The sequence below is a fragment of the Fistularia commersonii genome, chromosome 21 (genome assembly GCF_037954325.1).
Source record: "Fistularia commersonii isolate RoL2024-O1a breed Wild chromosome 21, RoL_Fcom_v1.0, whole genome shotgun sequence".
NCBI classification, from domain to species: Eukaryota; Metazoa; Chordata; class Actinopteri; order Syngnathiformes; family Fistulariidae; genus Fistularia; species Fistularia commersonii.
In genome coordinates this window covers 2,170,934-2,194,680 of record NC_141304.1, presented here as the reverse complement: position 1 = coordinate 2,194,680, position 23,747 = coordinate 2,170,934, and the positions used below count along the sequence as shown (strand labels likewise).

The 23,747-nt window shown below is 50.8% G+C and overlaps 1 protein-coding gene across 1 annotated transcript; it reads left to right on the top strand.

The window, feature by feature from the left end:
* The first annotated feature begins 1,670 nt into the window (after positions 1-1,670).
* grm2a (glutamate receptor, metabotropic 2a) lies at positions 1,671-23,476 on the top strand. The gene is made up of 6 exons (XM_086168172.1): positions 1,671-1,795; positions 6,869-7,550; positions 15,199-16,036; positions 17,101-18,164; positions 22,239-22,416; positions 22,923-23,476. The coding sequence occupies exons 2-6, from the start codon at positions 7,038-7,040 to the stop codon at positions 22,994-22,996; spliced, it is 2,667 nt and encodes an 888-aa protein (XP_086024298.1). The 5' UTR covers positions 1,671-1,795; positions 6,869-7,037; the 3' UTR covers positions 22,997-23,476.
* The last annotated feature ends 271 nt before the right edge of the window (positions 23,477-23,747 follow it).

The following is a 23,747-nucleotide window of genomic DNA, read 5'->3' as shown; positions in this document are numbered from 1 at the left end:
AAATCGTGATATTTGGTGTCCTGGCGGGTTCCTGCCACCAGGGGGCGCTTTTACCCGTAAAAATAAAACACTGTCTTCTTCGCAGGGTACTTCCTGTCTCCCGGCGCACTTCCTGTGCTCTGACCTCCCACTTCCTGTCGGCGGCCAAGTGACGCCATCTTGTTTCCAGAGGTTTGCGGCGCCGTTTCCAGTTGGTGGTCGGGCTGCGTTTGAGTAAAATCGGCACACTTTGCTTTTAAAAAGTCCTTATTTCTACAGAAAGCCTCATATCTTTTATTATTATTCTATCATTTTTTTAGGAAGTGCTTTATTTATTTATTTTATACGTAAATATAAATCTATGAATATACATTTATTACATAACATTGTAATCAATTTATATCTACATCTAAGGTATTTTTGTTGTAAAATTGATATTTGTTGTAATAACATTTTTTATTTATGTATTTAACAACATAATGCATTGACATTTAAAGGCTATTTATTTTATTCTACATTTTTTATTAATTTAATACACTTTTTTGGTATAAGTGTTCTTTCATACATATGTATTATATAAAATATTATATTTTATACATATATTATGTATTATTGTTATATACAATGTATATATATGCATGTAAATGACAACTATAGAATATATATATATACATATACATATCTTCTATATATACTATACACGTAGGTAACATATATATACATATATATATATAAGGTATATTATGTGTTCTATATATATGATATAGAATATATATTCTATATTTATTTTTTTAACGTAATTTTTTTTTTAATTTGTTCCGATGCCCCCGCTTAAATCAACCCATGACTTTTATTTTTTATTTATTTTATTTTTTTCACGCGCACTTCGCCGCGGGACCCGCCACGTGTACGCGCACGTCGGGAGAGTCACGGAGCTCACACACACACACACAAACACACACAAACATCACTTCCGATGTAAACAGATCATTACTTAACACACCGCCCTCCTGTAACTTAAACCGACGTGTGTGTGTATGTATGTATGTATGTGTGTGAGTGTGTGTGAGAGAGTGTGCGTGCGCATACACACACGCACACGCACCCACTCTCCCTCCGTTCACACGAAGCATCGACTGCTCCCTCCGTGAGCACCGTGCTCCGGTGTGACCGTGGAAATAACACGACGTTAATCCCCCGTCACGCCCCCCCCCCCTCCTCCCCCCCCCCCGGCCCTTCCCCTCCTTCCGGTGACCGCCTCGCCTTCGTTTCCGGTGGAGGAGCAGCTCCGGTGCGGGAGTAAAGAGAACCGCACCTCCTCGAGTAACAGGTAGATTATCAACTCCCCCTGCCCGGGATTAGAACCCTAATCCCGGGTGCGGGCGGCAGTCGGACCCCCTCCTCCTCCATCCCTCCATCCTTCCACCCCCCTTCCATCCCTTCCTTCCCCCGGAGGAGAGGTGACTTCCTGCGGCGCAGAGAGGAAGGCGGTCCCCGGTTCAGCACCACGGAGAGCTCCGGGACCCGCAACTCCTCTTCCTCCTCCTCCTCTTCTTCCTCCTCCTCTTCTTCCTCCTCTTCTTCCTCCTCCTCTTTTTCTTCCTCTTCTTCCTCCTCTTCCTCCTCTTCCTCCACCCCCTTCCTCCAAACTTCCCCGGTCCGCCGCCGTTGACGCGCCGCTCGGAGCTCCGGTACATTTTTTTTTTTTTTTAGCGGAAAAGACGCGGGAGGAGGAGGAGGAGTGGGGTTGCGTGGGTGGGAGGTGTGGACATGCACCACCCGTGCACGGCCGGAGACTGAAGGGGACCCCGTTCAGGTAGGACACACGCACGAATCCACACGCACACACACGCATGCACGGTTTGCGGAACTTCTCTGCGGTGGGAAGCGTCCGGCGGACCCACGCGAACTTTTCCCACGGTGTGCGCGACACCCTCACCCCCCCACTTGTGTGTGTGTGTGTATGTGTGTGTGTGTGTGTGTGTGTGTGTCGCTGTCATAACCCGCGCACACGCACATGGAGCGAGGACGCCGCGGGTGGAGGGCGGGCGGGTCGCCGTGCTGCAGCGGGATAAATGGTGTGTGTGTGTGTGTGTATGTGTGTGTGTGTGTGTGTGTGTGTGTGTGTGTGTTTGTGTGTGTGTGAGATCAAAACGTCAAACTGCGTCTTTGGTTTGAATTTTAGTCACAAAGTTAGTGAAGGAAGGGGAGAAGATGGAGGTGAAGAAGGAGATGTTCCTCCTCCTTCTTCTTCTTCTTCTTCTTCTTCTTCTATTTGTGGTAGAACTTTGACTCCTGGTGTCCTCACTCTTCCTTCTCCTCTTCTTCATCATCATCTTCTTCATCTTCATCATCATCTTCTTCATCTTCTTCTTCTTCTTCTCCTCCTCCTGTCTTCTCATGTCTCCATCTCTTCTTCTCGGCTGCTCATCTGCAGCCGCTGAACCGGATAAACGGGCGGCAGATTCTCCGCCGTGCGCGTGTGCGCGCGCGCGCGCGCGCGTGTGTGTGTGTGTGTGTGTGTGCATTCCGATACATGCAGAATGAATGAGTGAATGAATGGGAAGGGGGGGGGCGCGGATGCGCGTGCTCCGCTGCGGATGTAAGCAAACTCCCGGAAGTCCGGTGTTGGGGCACGCACGCACGCAGGTTTTGTGTGCGCGTGTGTGCGTGCGTGTCGGGGGTGGGGGGGGGCGTTGAGGTCGATCTAAAATTGATGGATCGATAGATCGATCGATAGCGCGCGTGCCCACCCCCCCCTCCACACCCCTTCCCGCGCGCTATGATAGGATATTGGGGGGTGTCACGTGCACTGGCTGCAAATCATCAAATCATGTGCGTGTTTAAGCACGCACGGGGAGGGGGGGGGGGGGGCAACCAATCACAGCTGCCATTGGATTGGAGGCGGGGCTTAACCTGCCCGGGTCAGCTGTCAATCACAGATGGAGAACCTGCAGAACCCAAACAGGAGAACGTTGGTTTTAGGAAACCAAAGAAGAAGAACGTGAAGAAAACACACGGAGGAACCCCAGGCAGGAGAACGTTGAAGAACCTGGAGATGAAGAACCTTCTTAGTGAAAAAGCCGCTGTTCCAAACACTTTTCGGACTTTAGGATGAAGATGGAGAACCTGGAGGGAACCCAGGTTGGAGAACATTTAGAGCCTGAAGGAACGTTGGAGAACCTTCAGCCTCCCTTCCTTCTACCATTCTTCATGCGCACGTGTGTGTGTGTATGCGTGTGTGTGTGTTTCCTTCTCATCCTTAACAGCCAATCAGGTCAGTTAAACCAATCACTGGTCAGTGAAGAACATCTAGAGAACCCAGGGAGGAGAACGCGGAGAACCGAAAACCGCAGAAGTAAATATCCACCTCTGTGAGGACCTATCAAAATCCGGCGCCGCCTTGCCCCGCCCCCCCGCGGTGTGTTGCCGTAGCGATGAATAATGCAGAAATGCAACAAAACCAGTGGCCGCCATGGAAACGCAGGCCCCGCCCACCGATGGAGGAGGCGGGGGAAGCGACAGAAGGGGGGAAGCTCTTTTTTTTTTTTTTTTTTTTTTTCCAAGACGAGTGTTAAACCGTTTTAAAATATGGCCTTTAAAAAAGAAAAAAAAAAAAAAAAAAAAAAAAAAGTAGCAGCAATTTACATCCCCTTGCTTCCCCCGCTTCCCCCTCCCGGACTCGCTAATAGTACACGTGACCTTATTAGTAAAGGTCAGCGGTTTTATTTTGGATGGTTTAGGGGTGTAATGGCGGCGTTGAGTGGCGTGATAAAAAGCGCTGGGAGGCGGAGGGGGTGTAAACACTTCCTGTCGGAGCGATTGATCGGGTATCGGCTCGCGTTCGCGGCGACGACGGGATAACCTCATTGATTTGTCTTTTAGCGGCGCTGCTAATGGAACGGCGGGGGTCGTAAGGGGGTGGGGGGGAAGAAGCGGGGGGGGGGGGAGCGCTATCATGTTTGAGCTACGCGCTAACCGCGTGATTTCCTGCTGAAACTGGATAGGGCCGTCCAAGCTCCGCCCCCGCTTCCCCTTCCCGCCTCACGCGTCAGATTCCCATTGGTTTATTTACCGTCTACGCGCTGCTGCCCCTGTTTCCCTCCACCACTAGGGGGCGCTGTTTGACCCGGACGACATCCAGGCAACAAAGGGAAATGAATGGGTGAAGGAGAGAGAGAATGAATGATTGAATGAATAAATGAATGAGTGATTGGATGAGTGAATGAAAGAATGAATGAATCAAGGAATGAAAGTGTGAATGAATGAGTGAGTGAGTGAATGAATGAATGAACAAGTGAATGAATGAAAGAATGAAGGAATAAGTGAATGAATGAATGAGTGAGGGAATGAAAGAATTAATGAATCAAGGAATGAATGTGTGAATGAATGAATCAATGAATGAATGAATGAATGAGTGAGTGAAAGTATGAATGAATGAACAAAGGAATGAGTGAGTGGTTGAATGAATGAATGAGTGACTGAATAAATGAATGAATGAGTAAACAAACAAAGGAATTAGTGAGTGATTGAATAAAGAAGTGAGTGAATGAATGAATGAATGGATGTGTGAGTGAGTGAAAGTATGAGTGAAAGAAGATGTGAAAGAAGAAATGAGGGGGTGATTGGATGAGTGAATGACTCAATGAATAAATGAGTGAACAAGGGAATGAATGAATGAGGAAGTGAATCAATGAATGAACAAATAAATGAATGACTGCTTGAATGAATGAGTTTGTGAGTAAATGAATGAATGAATGAATGAGTGAAGCTTTCTTCCAATTAGTGAGTACAAGACTAATGAGTGGAGGAGTTCACTCGTTCATTCAGTGAATGGATGAACGAGTGTTGTGAATGAAGGAGGGAGAGTGTGAGAGAACGAGTGGGTGAATGAATGAATGAATGAATGAATGAATGATGTTTGGTTACCACCACTCGTAACATGAGAGGCCACGCCCACTCTTTGGCTCCGCCCACTTCGGCGCTGCAGCTCCAGCCGGTGTCGCCACCGACTCTGAGGACACCTCACCTGTTGACACACACACACACACACACACACACACACACACACACACACATAAGCCTGGTAAACCCTGATGCGACATGTCACATCTTATCTCTTATTAAGAGGCTGCAGAGTGTTCGCACCAGGACGCGTCTCCCTGGGAAAATAGAATAAAAAAGAAAAACGACTGATGAGCGGGTGAGCTGGAGTTGGAGGAGGCGGAAAGAGGGCGGGGCTTTAAGGGGAGGTCGGAGGTCAAACTGCGAGCCGGGGCCGGGTCTAATTCCCGGATATTGATCGGAGCGTCACATCCTTGTGGTTTCACCTCCACCTCCTCCCAGGACGAGGCCCGGCTCGCACCTCCCAGATCGTCGGGCCCGATCGTCCTGGTCCGTATTCCGCCCCCTCCACCTGCTAGCACGTTTCCATGGAAACAACAGGGGCTGGAGGAAAGAGATGGGAAACACTGAGAATCGGAGGGAACCCCCCCTCACACACACACACACACCATCACCACCTCCCCCGAAGAACGCCGTCTGCGGTCGGAGTCGGCGCCGTTCTGATCTTTGAAACATTCCCCCTCCTCGGAAGACAAGCGGCGAAAACGTCCACGTTTCACCACCGCGCCGCCTGATTGGCCGGGACGGACGGATCACTCCGGCTGGATAATTGACTCGGATGGCGTCCGGCCTCCGGCCTAATTAAAACCCCGGGGACCGACGGCGCCCGGCACCCGTCCAGGCTCAGGGTTTTCCAACCTCTTTCCTGGCTCTCTGCAGAAAAAAAAAAAAACCCACACCTGCTTTCAACAGCAAAACAAAAATGGAGGATCACACAATTTTTTTCACCATCCTTTGTTTTGGTTTCATTCATTGGTTCATTCGCTGCAGTCAGAAGGCTAGCCCGGCTGTCATTGGACGAGAAGTGGGGTTCCAACCTGGACCATCACATATCACATGTGGAGACATACAAGTACCCCTTAGCTTCCTAGCGACATTTGCAGCTAATTGCGCAGCTAACTAGCAAATGAGCAATATATTAGCTACATTACATAAACAGATGCTAGCGAGGTTTCCTCCGCGCCTCCCCCAGCAGACCGCCAAGTCCCGGGACGCCGGCATCTGGATCGACGGTCCTGAAGGGGGGCGAGGAGAAACACGTAGCTGCGGCTAATTTGTCTGCCTTCGATTAGCATCTCGGGGTGCATCGCAGCATCGTCGGCGAAGAATCGGATTGGCGAGGACGCTTGAACCGCGGTTGAAGCTAAACCCCCTACACACACACACACACACACACACACACACCCAACCCCCAACGACTATCCGGGCCTCGGCGTGAGTCACGCGTAACCCGGGGATAGCGTCAAGCGCTGATGTTATTCTGGAGCCGCGTCCTGATTCACTTTGCAAATAAGAACAACACGCCGCCTCGCAGGCTGCTGAGCGAGTGAATACTTGTATGCTTTGGCTGCGACCCCCCCCCCCAACCCGCCGCCGCCGCCGCCGCCGAGACCCTCCGTCTCATCTTCTCACTTGTGTGTGGGTTATTCTTCTCATCTTGGATGGTGTGTGTGTTTTCTTTTTAAGCCCGTGTGACTTGTTAATGTGATTTAGGAAAACATTCCTCCGAGACATGATTCGCTCCGACTCGGAAGGCTCTCCGTGAGCGCGTGCGGCGTCGGCGTCGGCGCACAGGAGGTTTATTTCAAGAGCAAATGTACCCCCCCCGCCCCCAAAACCCGATATGAAACAGAAGACAGAGTGGAACAGCAAGTTCAAATCAAAATAAAGACCGTCAGCTCGGATCCGAAATAATCCACGTGATATTTCCCACGTACGTTACCCAGAAACTTTCCTTCGGACACGTCGTCCTCTGTTTCCGCAGGCTTCCAGCTCCGGAGAGGAGGCGACGAAGAAGACGATGGCGGTTCTGACGGCTCCCGGTAGGATGAAGACGCTCTGAGACCCGGCCCGGGACCGCCCGCCTCTCCGGCGTTGTTGTTTTTGATCAGGACCGCACAGCGCAGGCGATCCGGTGTCGCCGGGCGGGGGAGATGTCACCCGGGAACGCCCCCTCGCCGGGGGCGCGCCCTTTGCCCCGCCCCCTCTGGCTGCTGTACCTGTGCGCGGCGCTGTTCGCGCGGGCGCCGCAAGCCCTGCCCGTGGTCGGCTACAGCGCCGACCCCAAGCGGGAGATCACGGTGGAGGGCGACCTGATGCTGGGCGGCCTGTTCCCCGTGCACCAGAAGGGCGAGGGCGCCGAGGACTGCGGCAAGATCAACGCCCAGCGGGGGATCCAGCGGCTGGAGGCCATGCTGCTGGCGCTGGACGAGATCAACAAGGACGAGCGCATCCTGCCGGGGCTGCGCCTGGGAGCCCACATCCTGGACACCTGCTCCAAGGACACCTACGCCCTGGAGCAGTCGCTGGAGTTCGTCCGCGCCTCGCTCACCAAGGTGGACGACAGCGAGTACACCTGCCCCGACGGCTCCTACGCCATCCACGACGACGTGCCCCTCGCCATCTCCGGGGTCATCGGGGGCTCCTACAGCGACGTCTCCATCCAGGTGGGTCTCTCGGCACTCGGGGGGTACCGACCGGCGCGCCGTGAGGGTTGTACGCCGAAAAGCGCGATTTGAAGCGTTAGCTTAGCATTAGCCGCGAGGGAGGTGGGCGTCGGTTTGAGTGAGGTAGCATCTGTTAGCTTGTTTTGGTGAGAATGCCCTTCACGTCTATGGGATTATAAGGGAGGAGCCCACCTCACCCGCTACCGCTACGTTCCAGATAGCTAGCGGCTAGTTAGCATAGCTGTCGGCAACCAACAGGGCGCGGTTTAAAATCAAAACCTCCACCGATGCTCCGGTCGCCATAGAGACCGCATCCTTCGTACACGGAGACTTGATGCTGAATTTGCTCTCGGCCGTCTTCGCTTTCTCCGGGAATAAGGTGAATAAACTCCGCCCCTTCTTTCCGAAGCTGACAAATCACGGCGTCGCAGATGGCGAGCTCCCGGGGGACGGCGGAGAGGAGGACTCGGGGCACCTATAAATGGGTTCCCCGTTAAAAAAAGGACAGTCGGAGTTGATGAACGAGCTGTAATTCGGGTGGAACCTCCTCGGAGAACATCCTTGTCTTTGTAATTTATAGGGCCGCCGTAATGGCGCCCCGGGTAACGCGAGACTCCGCCCCCTTCCTCGCCGCCAGCGAAGCTCCCGGGGTCGTCATTGGATTTGGTGGCGGGGCCCCCAGCCGGGCCCCCGGCCGGGCCTCGCTCTTTCCCAGGGCCCGGTTGCTAGGAGACGACGGCGGGTCGCCCCAGGAGCGGCGCGCTCCCACGCCCTCGCCATTTCTACTGTTTCATCAAATTTTCAACCCGATTAAGAAGGTCGGATTCAAGAGTTAATGAGTTAATTATTTTATGAAAAATTCATTTATTCATACTAGGCTCCCCGTCTGGTTTAAAACTATCTTCAATGTCCATTATTCCTGTGAAAAATGAAATAGCATAGAAAATAAGGAATTTCAAAATCAAATAAAATTCACGTGAATGAAAAATTACATTCAAAAGTTAAAATGGAACAAAAAGGATTCATCTGATTTAAATTAGATGACATTTTAAAGAAAGAAAACTATAAACTGAGTTGAATTTAATAAAAAAAAAAAAAGATTAACCGAAATTGCATAAAATTAAATGAAATCAAGAAATAATAATAATATTAATAATAACAAGGAGAAGAAGAAGAATCATAATTAAATAAACTTAGCTGGAGGTCAGTTAAATTAAATTGGAGGTGAAAAAAATTGAAATCTATTAACATGAAATTCAAAATAATGAAATTGAATTAAATGAAATCACTCCAGAAAATGTACTAGACCCAAAATAAGAAATAAAAAAACAAAGTTGAAATCAAAGTTAGTAGAGAATAATTTACACTAATTTAGACGTGATTGACACTAATTTAAGATCAGCTGACCCTTTTCACCCGCCGCCCGTTTTCGAGGTTGTCGCCATGTAGCAAAGATGCCCGTTTCCATGGTGACGATGTCCGGATAATAGTAACCGGTTGCTTGTGAGGCGACAGCATGGTGGTTTGGCAGAGGCTGAGGATGTGGCGGGCGGGGGGGTCGGATCAAATATGGTGTTTCGCTGATCACTGATAGGACGACGTGGGAGCAGAGGGTGTCACATGACTTCCGGGGGGTCAATAGCATCCGATATATCCAGTCCCTTCACACGTCATGCAGGTGTTGGACGGTAGCAACAGTTGTATGTTTGCATTGTTTGTGTCATTTATCGGAGTGTTCTCCTCTTATAACACTCTTTTTCTTTAAGCTAGCCTTGAGTATGGCTGTCAAAATAGCTAAAATTGCTCGTGCTAGTGGTGTTAAGAAATGGTAAGAACTAAAGTCGATCTGAAGCGGGAAATAATAGCTAAGCGGTTGGTGTTACAGATCTGGTCAAGCACTAGGACACGACAAGTCATCCATCTGTCCCGTCCTGAAGGACAAAGATGAGCTAAAGACGGCTGATGTGGCTAAAGGGGCGGCTACGCTAACGAAAGAAAGAACTCAAGTCTGAGAAGAAGTAGACAAGTCATTGTTAGTTTGGATGAAAGACACCCAGCTAGCTGGAGCTAGCGTTAGCGTTACTCTTAGCGAGGGTCTCATATGCGAGAAGGCTTTACTTTTGTTGGTTTAGGGAAGGAAATGTGGAGTACAAGTGGTGAAAAGAAGCGAAAGAACACCAGAAAGCCAGCAACAATATAATTAATTCCTTTTTGTATTTTTTCCCCAAATGAACCCATAAAGAACTTTCAGAAGTGTGCGGGATGTTTTTGGTGCTGGAGAATGGATCCATGGGATTCACATTGATTTCGATGGGATTCTTTGACTCTGTTTTCAAACATTTTGGTTTCGCAAACGGAGTCAAAGAAGGAATTCAATTTGTAAGCCGAGGATCTGCTGTACAAACATTCACTCTCTCGTCATATAGAAAATATCTGTGGAGGTTCTCAGTCATCTGGGTCATGATGAATTCTTGCTGAAATCTTCTTGTTGGCAACTGGAATTTCTTCACTTGAAAGAAGAGTCAAGTCATATAGAGAAATGCCTCCATCACCCTATCATTCACATGTAATATAGAGCATATAACTATTTATTATCATCATCATCATCATCATTATCATTATTATTATTTTTTTTTTTTTAATTTTTAAATGTTTTTTTTTTTTTAGATTTTTTTATTCAAATTTTTTATTTTTTTTTACATTATTCAATTTTTTAATATTTTTTATTTATTTTTAATGGTTTTGAATTTTTAACTTTTTTTTTTGAATTTCCTACATTTCTCAATTTCTTAACATTCATCACTTCAGCTGTTTGTTTCTGCAGCCCTGCTCCTCCACGTTGTGTCCCAGAGACACATGTTCTCCCATTCAGGGAACATGGAGCCTCGGGGCCGGCTTTGGATGAACGCGTGGAAAACGGGGACGCCACTTTTTTTAACATAAAATAAAATAAAAAGAAAGACGCCCCTCAGCGGAGTGACTCACGAGCAGGAGCTTCATCCCCATCGTGGAGGAGGGGGCGCAAAACGGGCCCTGACGACTAAACGTTCACCAAGGAGCGACTAAACAGACGGCATCTCAAGCTAGCGGAGATAAATATATGCATAAACAAAGCGCTAGCCGCCGCAGGGACGGGAAAAATACGAACCCATCTTTTTTACGAATTAATTGGAATTTTTCTGTTTATTTAATCGCTTTTTTTTTTCCGAAAGTGCGAATTTTCACCGACTAATGAGAGGGGAGATGACACACACACACACACAAACACACACACACACACACAGAGGGATGCATTGGTATTTAAATATAAAGATCCCAATATGAACACACTGCTTGACATTTGCAGACCGAACCATGTGAGCGGAATAATAGGGGGGTGGGGGGGAAACGAGCCCTATTTATAGAAGTGTCTTCACGTGCAGGTAGACGGCGCCAATCTCTGGAGCCATACGTGAGTCACGGGCGGCGCCGCAGACGCGCAACACACACACACACACACACACAAGTTCATGGGAAACAAAACAAAATAACGACGGGACGTATCGTTGGAGCCGCGCGGCGGGAAAATCCATTATTCATGGCTGAAAGAGTAAAGGAATGTGGTGGCGACGTGGTGAATAATTCACGTGATTGGATTATTCAGGGGTGTTTTTGGCGCGGCCCACCAATGGCGCGGCACTGATGTTTAGCGCGGCGCGGCGCTGCACCGATGTTTAGCGCGGCGCTGCACCGATGTTTAGCGCGGCGCTACACCGATGTTAAGTGCGGCGCTGCACCGATGTTTAGCGCGGTGCTACACCGATGTTTAGCGTGGTGCTACACCGATGTTTAGCGCGGTGCTACACCGATGTTTACCGCGGCCCTGCACCGATGTTAAGCGCGGCGCTGCACCGATGTTTAGCGGCGCGCGGCCCTGCGTCGATGTTTAGCGCGGCCCTGCGTCGATGTTTAGCGCGGCGCGGCGCTGCACCGACGTTTAGTGCCGCGCTGCGCCAATGTTCAGCGCGGTGCCAGCTATCAGCGCGGTAGCCGAAGATCATGGGACCCCATTCATCGCCGGCGGGAATCCTCGCAAAGAGCGTTCTCGCCGGGAGATTGAGTTCACGCCGAGGCCGAGGTCACGACCTTGTAGGAGGAAGTGCTGTGGCGGATGTTCAACCGCCGGGTTGCGGCTTTACTTTAGCTACCTCAAACCCGCTCCCTACTTTTTAAGCCGTTGCTAAGCAACTAATGAAAAGAAATGATGAGTAACGCTCCCCCCTTCCTCCGCCGCCGCCGCCGCCGCCGCCCACCACCACATGTGTTTGGCGAGCCATGTTTGTGCGATGCTAAGTGGACGGCTGCTCGCCGGACGGAACGTCTTCTGGGAGGAGCAGATGGGCTTTTCATGTCGAAGGGGGAGTCATGACATCACCACGCAGCCGGCCTGATACTCGCCGGACGGGGGGGTTGAAGGGGGGGGGGGACACGTCTCACACCGTCTCCTTTAACCCCGCCTCCGCCGCCATTTCCTTTTTTAATCCTCTCGTTTGTTTGTTTCATTGCAGTTTAGTTTCCCCGTGCGCGAGTATCTTTCTCGCTGCGTTACACAACTGTGTTTTGACATCTCACTCGGGCAGTCTGGATTATTTTAGGTCATGGTCCGTCCCCCCCTCGGGGGGGGATTGTGTGTGTGTGTGTGTGTGTGTGTGTGGTGGTTGGGTTGTATGGAAACAGTATACGACAGCTGCAAGAAGATATAAAAAAAAAAGGTAAAAAAAAAAAAAGGAAAGAATAGTGTTTTTGATCCGGATCTGAGAAAAACATCCCCCCATTCCGCCCCAGGATGGTCTCTTCCGGTCACATGACCAACGTGCGCGATTGTTTTCCGCGTCAAAACAATTCTAAGTTGAGATCTGAAAAGTCAACACGCGGTCATTTTGTTCACGCCATTAAGTTGAATACTAAAAATTCGGGTTGGCTCTAGTAACTAAACTACAAATAACCTGTAATTAACATTTAACTAATGTGTAACTAGCATGTAACTAGCCTGTAACTGATGATTAACACCCGGTTAGAAACGGTTCCTTGACCATTTCAGTCACGGTGAAGGTTTCTGCGACATTTAGCATATTTCGGACGTGCAAAAAAACAGCAGCCACCAAAAGAAAGATGGCCGCCATTTGGCTTCAACTTTCCTTCCTGTTGCATCCGGTGACGTCGGGTCCTTCTAGCGGCTGTGGAAACCGTGGCAGGTGGACACCATGGCAGGAAGTCATGGAAGACCGGTCGGGATGAAGCGAGAGAACGATGGAGATCTAGGAAAAGAAAAGGCCGGGACCATTTCCTGGAGTGCTGGGCCTTCAGCTTCTCCGCCTTCTTTTGGGGCTGACATGTATGCTCCGGAAAACAATGTGCTGGAGCTCCTTCTGACCCCCCCTCCACATTTCATTCATTCATTCCATTTCTTTCTCCACCACTGGCATTTAAAGACCCCCTCCATCTTCTACCCCCCCCCCCCCGGTGTTGCACTGCCGCTCATGAATCACATGTAATGTTGTTGGCCTGGATTCAAATCCCACCAGACCCCCAACCTCAACCCCCCCTTATGTTCCCTACACTCTTGGCTTCTCCGTCTGTCCTGGTGTGAAAACACAGCGGGGGGGTGGAGGGGATGCAGGACTGTGTCTGCACTCCTGAAAGGGAACATAACAAAATAACAACATGGCAGCAGTTTTGGTGGAGGTGGGGTGAGGAGGGGTGAGGAGGGGTGAGAAGGGGTAACTTCCCCCCCCAAGTGCCTCCTCACGCTTTGGTCAGCATCTCTATAATGAAGCTTCCTCAATAAATAATCTAGATTATTTATCCCAAACTGGTTGGATTATGGAGTTTCTGTCTATCTATCTATTTAGATAGATAGACAGAAGGAAGTGTGTGTGTGTGTGTGTGTTTCTGCTTTAGTAAGGGGGTGTTCGTACCTCAGGGGGTGAAGGAACCGACAGATGAACCCAAGTGGAACCTTCTCTTTGTCTTCAGGTGTTTTGACTTTTGGACTTTTTGATGATTTCACACCTTCACATTCGTCCCTCAGATGTGCTGCCCGGAGTCTCCATGCAGGTTCTCGCTATGTTTTCCTCCTTGTGTTCGCGCCGTGTTCTCCAACATGGGTTCCCTCCAGGCTCTCCACCTTCAGTCCACAATCTGAAGGTTGATGGAAGACTAAATGGTCTGCCATTGGGAGCGAATGACCTCCTCCCAGCCTCTCCTCCAACTGGACCACTCAGCCCACCTCTCTGAAACTGAAGCTTTGTGACGCCATCTGCATTTTATTTTACTTCCCCTCTTCCTTCTCCTGCTCCTTCTTCTCCTTCACTTTCTTCTTCTCCCCCTCCTTCCCCTTCCCCTATTCTTTCCCTTTCTCCTTTGCCTTCTTCTGCTCCTTCTCCTTCTCTTTCACTGTCTCCTGCTCCTTCTTCTTTGACTCTTCCTTCTCCTTCTTCTTCCCTTTCTCCTCCTTCTTCTTCTTCTCCTCTTCCTTCCCCTTCTTCCTTCTTCTTCCTCTTCCCCTCTTCCTTGTCCTGCTCCTTCTTCTCCTTCTGTCCTTCCCCTTCCTCTTCCCCTTCTCCTTCTCCTTCTCTTTCACTATCTCCTTCTCCTTCTCCTTCTCCTTCTCCTTCTCCTTCTCCTTCCTCCTCTTCTGCTCCTTGCCCTTCCTCCTCTTCCTTCCCCTTCCCCTTCTCCTTCCCTTTCTCCTCCTTCTTCATCTTCTCCACCTCCTTCCCCTTTTTCCTTCTTCTTCCTCTTCCTTGTCCTGCTCCTTCTTCTCCTTCTGTCCTTCTCCTTCACTTTCTTCTTCTCCCCCTCCTTCCCCTTCCCCTTCCCCTTCTCCTCCTCTTTCACTATCTCCTGCTCCTTCTCCGTCTTTGACTCTTCCTTCTCCTTCTTCTTCTCCTTCCCCTTTCCCCTATTCTTTCCCTTTCTCCTTTGCCTTCCTCTGCTCCTTGCCCTTCACCTTCTCCTTCTCTTTTACTATCTCCTTCTCCTTCTTCTCCTTCTCCTTCCTCTTCTGCTCCTTGCCCTTCCTCCTCTTCCTTCCCCTTCTCCTTCTCCTTGCCTTTCTCCTCCTTCTTCATCTTCTCCACCTCCTTCCCCTTCTTCCTTCTTCTTCCTCTTCCCCTCTTCCTTTTCCTGCTCCTTCTTCTCCTTCTGTCCTTCCCCTTCCCCTTCTCTTTCACTATCTCCTGCTCCTTCTCCTTCTTCTTCTCCTTCTCCTTCCTTCTCTTCTGCTCCTTGCCCTTCCTCCTCTTCCTTCCCCTTCCCTTTCTCCTTCTTCTTCTTCATCTTCTCTTCCTTCCCCTTCTTCCTTCTTCTTCCTCTTCCCCTCCTCGTCCTCCTGCTCCTTCCCCCTCCTCCTCTTCTTCTTCTTCTTCTTCTTCTTCTTCTTCACTGTACACCTGCGGTGAACCACTCCTTGCTAATGCTAATTGCATCAGCTGGGGTGGAGGAGTGTTTGAGGGTTGGGGTTGCGTGGGGTGGGGCTTTTAATTCATTCATTAGTCGAATCCCCGGGCGAGCGGCTGTTTTCCGTGTGAACTATAACAACTTAATTACCGTTTGAAATGAAAATTAATTAACACGCCGCCACCCCCCCTCCCTCCGCCCACCCCAGGTGGCCAACCTGCTCCGGCTCTTCCAGATCCCCCAGATCAGCTACGCCTCCACCAGCGCCAAGCTAAGCGACAAGACCCGCTACGACTACTTCGCCCGCACCGTGCCGCCGGACTTCTACCAGGCCAAGGCCATGGCCGAGATCCTGCGCTACTTCAACTGGACGTACGTGTCCACGGTGGCGTCCGAGGGCGACTATGGCGAGACGGGCATCGACGCTTTCCAGCAGGAGGCCCGCGCCCGCCACATCTGCATCGCCACCTCGGCCAAGGTGAGCCGCTCCATGAGCCGCTGGAGCTACGAGAACGTGATCCGCTCGCTGCAGCAGAAGTCCAACGCCAAGGTGGTCATACTCTTCACCCGCAGCGAGGACGCCCGCGAGCTCCTGGTGGCCGCCAACCGCATGAACGTCACCTTCACCTGGGTGGCCAGCGATGGCTGGGGGGCGCAGGAGAGTGTGGTGAGGGGCAGCGAGGCCGTGGCGGACGGGGCCTTCACCATCGAGCTGGCCTCCTACCAGATCCCCCGCTTCAACGAGTACTTCACCTCCCTGCACCCCTATAACAACACCAGGAACCCCTGGTTCCGTGAGTTCTGGGAGAACCAGTTTCAGTGCAGCCTCCACGACCTGGTCTGCGGAAGGCACTCGCTGCACGAGACGCCCTTTCAGCCCGAGTCCAAGATCATGTTTGTGGTGAACGCCGTCTACGCCATGGCGACCGCCCTGCACAACATGAGGCAGGCGTTGTGCCCAAACTCCACCAGGCCCTGCGATGCCCTGCGGCCCGGCAACGGCAGGAAGTTTTACCGGGACTACATTCTCAAGGTCAAGTTTGACGGTGAGTAAGAACATACCCGAGGGGGTGCCGAAGGGCGTGGAGATGAGGCGTCAAAAAAGCAACTCCTTCCCCAAACCTTAGAGCAGTGGTTCTTAACCTTGTCGGAGGTTCTGAACCCCACCTGTTTTACATGCGCATTCACCGAACCCTTCTTCATTGGATCGAGGATCGTTTCGTCGATGGGTACAAAGAACAGGCGGAGTAGCCTTTTCATGGAATCTGGCTCCCTTCACCTTGAATCCAGCAAGCGCTATGTTCTTGTAGCTCCCATCTCCATGCAGCTGAAGGAAGCCTTCCCTTAGTTTTGCCGGTGCCGGACTAGAATTGCTCATCTTGTCATTCCAAATCATGCAGTTAGGACATCGATTCCGATCACGTTCCGTCATACATGTGAATCCGTATTGTACGTGTTCTTCCGACCGCTTTCTTTTTTTGCCCGACGTAATTAGTACGAAGGGATTAAAATATTTAGAAAGAAATCACATGACGTACCATCACGACAGTCACAAGTCACTACAACTGATCGCGCCGAAATCCCCGCGGCACGGATAGGCCAAGCTATGTAGCGTGATCACCTGCGGCCAGTGATGTCATCACCAATGTGTGTCTTGACCTCCGCCGAACCCCTGGGGTTCGATCGAACCCAGGTTAAGAACCACTGCCTTAGAGCAACCTGATTTTGGAACCGTGAAGCGTTGCCTTCTACTTCCGTGGCATCTCGCACTGACACCGCCGAGTCGTCTGCGAACCCTGACACGTTATTCCACGATTCCTCCCATCGCTTTAACATGAAACAGCATTTTAATAACTTAATAACGCGACTGAGATGCCCCTGAAAAGTCGAAAAACTGAAACGGCACGTTAATAAATGTATTATTACATATATATTATGCATTATTACATAAATTATTTTTGAACGAGTTGATTTCCAAGGCTAATTTGAGCTCCGTGATCCAGTTATTATATGACGTTTAAATAAAAAGGTAGTTTTCGCACAAGGAAGAGGCAAGAAGTAAGCTACCGCGACTCTGTGCTCTGATTACGACGCTATGTCTTGGTTCCAGCGCCGTTCCGTCCGCCCGACACGGAGAACGCCGTCCGCTTCGACACTTTCGGCGACAGTATCGGCCGCTACAACATCTTCCACTACCACAAAGAAGGCGGGAACTACGTGTACCGCAAGGTGGGCTACTGGGCCCAGAGCCTGACCCTGAACACCAGCCTGATCCCCTGGCCCGGCCAGGCGGCGCCCACCTCGCAGTGCAGCGACCCTTGCAGGAAGAACGAGGTGAAGAGCATGCAGCCGGGCGACGTGTGCTGCTGGATCTGCATCCCCTGCCAGCCCTACCAGTACCTGCACGACGAGTTCACCTGCGCCGACTGCAGCTTCGGCCAGTGGCCCCTGGCCAACCTGACGGGCTGCTACGACCTGCCCGAGGAGTACATCCGCTGGGAGGACGCCTGGGCCATCGGACCCGTCACCATCGCCTGTTTGGGGATGATGTGCACGCTCTTCGTCATCGGCCTCTTCCTCAAGCACAACGAGACGCCGGTGGTGAAGGCCAGCGGGCGCGAGCTCTCCTACATCCTCTTGCTCGGGGTGCTGATGTGCTACACCATGACCTTCATCTACATCAGCAAGCCCTCCACGGCGGTCTGCACGCTGCGCCGGCTCGGCTTGGGCACCTCCTTCGCCGTGTGCTACTCGGCCCTCCTGACCAAAACCAATCGCATCGCCCGTATCTTCAGCGGGGTCAAGGACGGCGCCCAGAGGCCCCGGTTCATCAGCCCCGCCTCCCAGGTTGCCATCTGCGGCGCCCTGATCTCCTGCCAGCTGGTGGTGGTGGTGGTGTGGCTGCTGGTGGAGGCTCCGGGGGTCAGGAAGGAGGTGAGTCCCGAAAGAAGGGACGTGGTGACTCTCAAGTGCAACAACAAGGACTCCAGCATGCTCGTGTCGCTCACCTACAACTGCGTGCTCATCATCCTGTGCACGGTCTACGCCTTCAAGACCCGCAAGTGCCCCGAGAACTTCAACGAGGCCAAGTTCATCGGGTTCACCATGTACACCACCTGCATCATCTGGCTGGCATTCCAGCCCATCTTCTACGTCACTGCCAGCGACTACAGGGTGAGTGACAGAGCTCTTGTAGTCACCTCTTGGTTCCAATCCAAACTGTGCCTGTCTCGCCAAGTCACTCGGACATCTGGAGACCCTTACTGAGGTTCCTAAATTAGTTCTTAGTTTAAAGCAAGTCCTCTCAAGGGTTCTATCACCTTTGTGGACCTCTATGGTACAGTCCAGTGGTTGACTGGACTGTACTTGGAGTCTCCATGTACTCTTCTCTGGGTACTCCATGTTGTCCCTCCTGGGTTCTCCCTATTGGTCCTCACCATGTTCTCCACTCTGTTTTTTCTCCATGTTCTCCTTCCTATGTCCTGTCTGGGTACTCTCGGACGGTCTTCACTATGTTCTCCTGCCTGGGTTCTCTCAATCTTCTTCCTTTTCAGTCCAAAAAAAGTCAATAGGTCTATTGAAGACTGAAGTAGCAGTGAACGGTTGGACATCTCCATACGACTGACCCTTCCAGGTTAAGCCCCGCCTCTCATCTCAGTGGCAGCTGGGATTGGCTGTAGGGGACAAGCCTATGCTCCCTGAACCCCATGATGATGTCACGAGATGTGAGGGCCAATCAGGCGTCGCCTGCCCTGCGATAAGGAGTCCTCCATCTCCAGGGTGAAGCAGCTCCGAGGTTTTTGTCATAAAAGCACATGAAGTACGACGAAACGCTGCGCCCTCGTCGCTTCGTCGATGTCTCTCGGCCAATCAGAGACCAGAAACTCGCCCCCAACCCCCTCCGGAACCCCCAATTAGCAATTATTCTCTTAATAAATTCAAACCTGCTTTGCTTGTTAGCGCTAATTGATGCTCAACCTTCCCTCGCCCGAAGGCAACACAGAGGCCCAGTCTACCCACCTCACCCTCGCAGAAGGAATGAAGGTGACGTCAACAAAACAAAGCCTGACCCCCCCCGTAACCCCGGCCCCCTCTTGGGATCTGGACATATTGCAGTGGGAGTGAGGCGGAAGGGCATCACCGGAGGGGCAACTGAACCCCTCTGCCCGCGCTGAGTGTCCCACTGCGTACATGTGGAGTGGAGTGTGAAAAGACATGGGGACGGCGTCCCAGCTGAGCCCCCCTTCCCACTGTCCTGGGACCGTGGTGACGCTCAGTCGCGCCCCCCCAGGCGACGCCGCGACGCTCCCATCAGACCGGCTCGAAGCGCAAAGCCGTCCTTTGACCGATGAATTATGGAGGCGCTGAGTTGATGTGTGGGGGCGGGGATGGGAAGGGGGGTTCGTTCCGCCTTGTGGCCCGATGTCGATCTCCTGCTGGGAAAACACAAACCGGTCATTAATTGTTAAAACCAAACCGAATCCACTCGGCTGCAGAAAACACGTTTGATTACGGCATGAAATATTCACACACACACACACACACACACACACACGTCCCTCCCCCAAGGACTTCCTGCTGCTTCTTTGACCCCGAGAACTTCAAACAAGCCGCTCCGTCGCCCCCCTCATCAGATCATAAAGCCGTGAATGGCTCCCCGGGTCGGGATTAGCCGCGATGCTAATTACCTTCAGACTGTCTTGAGATACGATCGCAGGCCTTCTGTCAGCACGGTGATGCTAAGAACCATTATACGTGCACATAGTGTGTGTGTGTGTGTCCTTCAAGGGAGAGGGAGGTGTGATGGTGCCCATTTTTTAAGAATAAGGGGGATGTGCAGAATTGCAGTAACTATAGAGGGGTAAAGTTGATGAGCCATACAGTGAAGTTACGGGAAAGAGGAGAAAATGCTCGACTGAGAGCAGAAGTCAGCATTTGTGAGCAGCAGCATGGGTTGATGTCTAGAAAGAGTACTACAGATGCAGAATTTGCCTCAAGAATGCTAGTAGAGAAGTACAGAGAAGGTCAGAGGGAACTCCATTGTGCCTTTGTAGACCTAGAAAAAGCATACAACTGGGCGCAGGAAGAGGAACTATGGTACTGTGTGGTGAAGTCTGGAGTGGCAGAGAAGTGTTAGACTGGTGCAAGACATGTATGCACATTGTGACTGGTGAGCAGAGCTGTAGGTGTGGTGGAGAAGTTCAAGACGGAGGTGGGACTACATCAGGGGTCACCTCTGAGCCCTCTCTTGTTTGCAGTGATGATGGTCAGGCTGACAGATGGGGTTACACGGGAATCTCCATGTTTGCAGATGACACTGTGATGTGTAGTGAGAGCAGGGAACAGGTACAGGAACGTCTTGAGAGGTGGAGGTATGCTCTGGAAAGAAGAGGACGCAAGGTTAGTCGCAGCAAGACAGAATACATGTGTGTGAATGTAAGGGACCTAAGTGGAACCATGAGGCTACAGGGAGTGGAGATGAAGAAGGTGAAGGATTTGAGTACTTAAGGTCAACAGTCTAGAGCAGCGGAGAGGGTGGAGAGGAGATGAAGAAATGGGTTCAAGCAGGTTGTAACCTGTGGAGAAAAAGTGTCAGGGGTGCTAAAAGAGTGAAAGGAAAGGTGGAGGTGACAGCAGAGAAGGTGTACAGTTTAGAGACAGTGACACCGAGGACGTTATCTTTGGGAGTGAGGAGGATGGAGAGGATCAGGAAGGAGTCCATCAGAAGGACATGTCCTGGACATGAAGTCACACTGAGATGGTTTGGACAAGGACAGAGGAGGGACGGTGAAGCTCTAGGTAGAAGGTTGCTGAAGTTGGAGCTTCCAAAGAGGAGATTTCTGGGAGTGTATGGACATACCACATACTTGTATGCATGAGCTCCAGCCCTTTCCATGTGGAGTCTCCATGTTGCCCTGCCTGGGTTCTCATCATGTTCTCCATGGAGCGGTTGAACGTCTCCAAATGATTGACAGCCGACCCAACTTTAAGCCCCGCCTCAGCTGTGATCGGCTCCTCCTCGATCAATGGATCACCTGGAGTTCAGCTGTGCTCCACCTGCTGTTCCTGGACTCGGAATCCAGAGAGAACCCAGCCAGGAGAACAAGGAGAGAACAAAAGCAGGAGATCATTCAGGAGACCACCCTGGCTTTCACTTTTCACCAGAAACCTCCTCCCTGCGAGGGTGACAGCGCTGCCCGCCGCTCCACGGCGATGAATAATATATCGATTTCGATGTTTTTTCATGCCGCCGCTTCCAGACGGACGTGAGGAGGAATCGGAAAACATGGCGTCGCGCTGAAAATCCACAATTGCGAAACGACGGCCGTAAAAGACACCACGTGCCGTGTAATAAGCGGTATCGGTGATAAACGCCACAAACATCAGAGGGGAAGTCAGATGGCCGTCTGTTGCAAGACTTCAGCTGCCGTTACAGGTTGCCATGGAGATACTGGCTGCTCAGGGTGGATCTGCCCCTGCATTATTTGCTAATGCGAAGAAAGGATGGGCTGATTTTTCCCGGCGCCAAAGAAATAAACTGAATAAGAATATCCGCCCGAAGTACCCCGAGTGCTCAACAAGTGCACTTTTGACGCGCTAACCGCTACATTGCGCGTGTTCGTCTTCGCCGGCGCCCGAGACGCGGAAAAAAAAACACCCCCCCTTTGCAAAAAAAGAAGGTCGTCTTTAAAAAGAAAGGGACGGAGATGGAGATGTTCCTTCACCTCCTCCACCCAGGCAGGAGACATCTGGCAGAGCGGTGCCGCAAAGACGGATTCCTCGTCCTCCGCTCTTCCCCGGCAACACTTGTGAATAATTCAAATCCACTTAGCGTGGGGGGGATTTAGCATGTGGGGGGGTTCCAGCCTCCAGGCAACACGTTATTAAGCGTTAATAACCGTCCCGCGTCGACGGCGTCTTGATTTTTAGCCAGTGACACCCAGCCTGCGCGCAGAGTCCGCGGGGTCATTGAACACATCTTCGGTTGATTTCTCCATGTGGGGGTTGGGGTGGCGGGGCTGACAAATGAGCAGATATCTTCACGCCTCTCCTCGACAGTCCTGGAGGAAGAGGCGGTTTTCCCTCCTCCTCCTCCCTGCCGGCACCTGGCCTCCACGCCGCCTTTTCTTGTTATTTTTCTGATCGAAATGAAGTGTTCCCGGGCAGGGGGGGGGGCGGTTGTCTAATCGTCACCGCGAGAACATCCGCCTTGATCGCGTTTGACCTTCTGCGCCTTCCGCCCTCCAGGTGCAGACCACCACCATGTGCATCTCCGTTAGCCTGAGCGGCTCCGTGGTGCTAGGCTGCCTCTTCGCTCCAAAGGTCCACATCATCCTCTTCCAGCCGCAGAAGAATGTCAGCACCCTGCGGGTGGCCACCACCCGCTTCAGCGTCACCACCGGACCCGGCTCTAGCTTCTCTCAAGGTACCGCCGTGATGACACCCGATGGTACCGTAATTTCTGGACTATTGGGCGCACCTCGATATAAGCCGCACCTGCTAGCCGGTCGCTATCTTGGGCTTCACCTGCGCGCTAAAACCGTCAAAGTCGTCTTCTTCGGTGTCGGCGTTGAACGGACTCAGAATTTCTCGGCCATTTCATCGGTAAATCGATAAATGTTTTAGCGGCTTGAAGCTCGTTGGCCCCTCCTAAAAAAATCCATATATTAGCCGTATCGTTGTTCAAGTGAAAAAAGTCGCGGTATATATACATCGCGAGGTGTCGCTCTGCTAGCATGCTAGCATGTCATTCATGTAAAACGGAGACGCACAATCGTTCACCCTCTCATCCAACGTCATGGAGACATTTAAACGTTCAACCTCTCATTCTCATGGAATTTATAGACACAAAATAATAATTTATAGACACAAATCATATGAAGACGTAAATTCACCCTTTCATTCCAATGTACGTTCTTGTATGTTTTGCAGTGTCTGCCTCCAACATCGTCCCGACGGTGTGCAACGGACGGGAGGTGGTGGACTCCACCACGTCCTCCTTGTGAGGTTCCCTCAAGACCCCGGGACCCCTCGGGACCCCCGGGACCCCCGGGACCCCCAGGATCCCCGGGACCCCCCCAGTTTGTAAACAGAGTTATATAGCCGCTAGTTCTGAATCAGGTGTCTGAGATATTATTGTCCTCAAAGTGCTGTGAGTACAATGTCCCAATTATTATGATTATTAATATGATAGTTATCATTATATATTATTATTATTATTATTATTATATTTTTTTTTCTAATTTTATTTTTTCCCGTTTCGTTCATTTTTCTACTTCCTTTCGACGAGCCATTTCTGTGGAGGATTCTCCTCGCGACCGTGGATTACACCATAGTTAAAAAAAAATACAAAAAAAACAAACAAAAAAAAAACAACTGTTTTGAAGTAGAAGTACTATATTCCGGATGTTTTTAATGTTGACTTTGGTGAACCAGTTTGTGCTTTCTTGTAAAGTTATGTAAATAAAATGTGTTTTGTTTTTTTATTCAATAGGAACTGGCCTTTCTTGATTTTACATAATTATGGTGAATTATGTCTAATTTTACCCAGGGGTGTGTGTGTGTGTGCATGCGCGCATCCGTGTGTGTGTGTGTGTGTGTGTGTGTGTGTTTCAGCATGCAGGGACAAACCCATTCATTTTACAAACCCTCGTCTTCTGTGGTCCAATTAGACCCTGCATTTCCCGCAGGTGCGTCCTCAGTCGATATTTATTTCATTTCATTTTATTTTATTCTATTTAGATTTATTTTAAAAGC

Coding starts and splice junctions, on each gene's coding strand:
- grm2a (XM_086168172.1), top strand. CDS start 7,038: ATGTCACCCGGGAACGCCCCCTCGCCGGGGGCGCGCCCTTTGCCCCGC. Junction 18,165..22,238: donor TCACTGCCAGCGACTACAGG/GTGAGTGACAGA, acceptor TCCGCCCTCCAG/GTGCAGACCACCACCATGTG. Junction 22,417..22,922: donor CGGCTCTAGCTTCTCTCAAG/GTACCGCCGTGA, acceptor TATGTTTTGCAG/TGTCTGCCTCCAACATCGTC.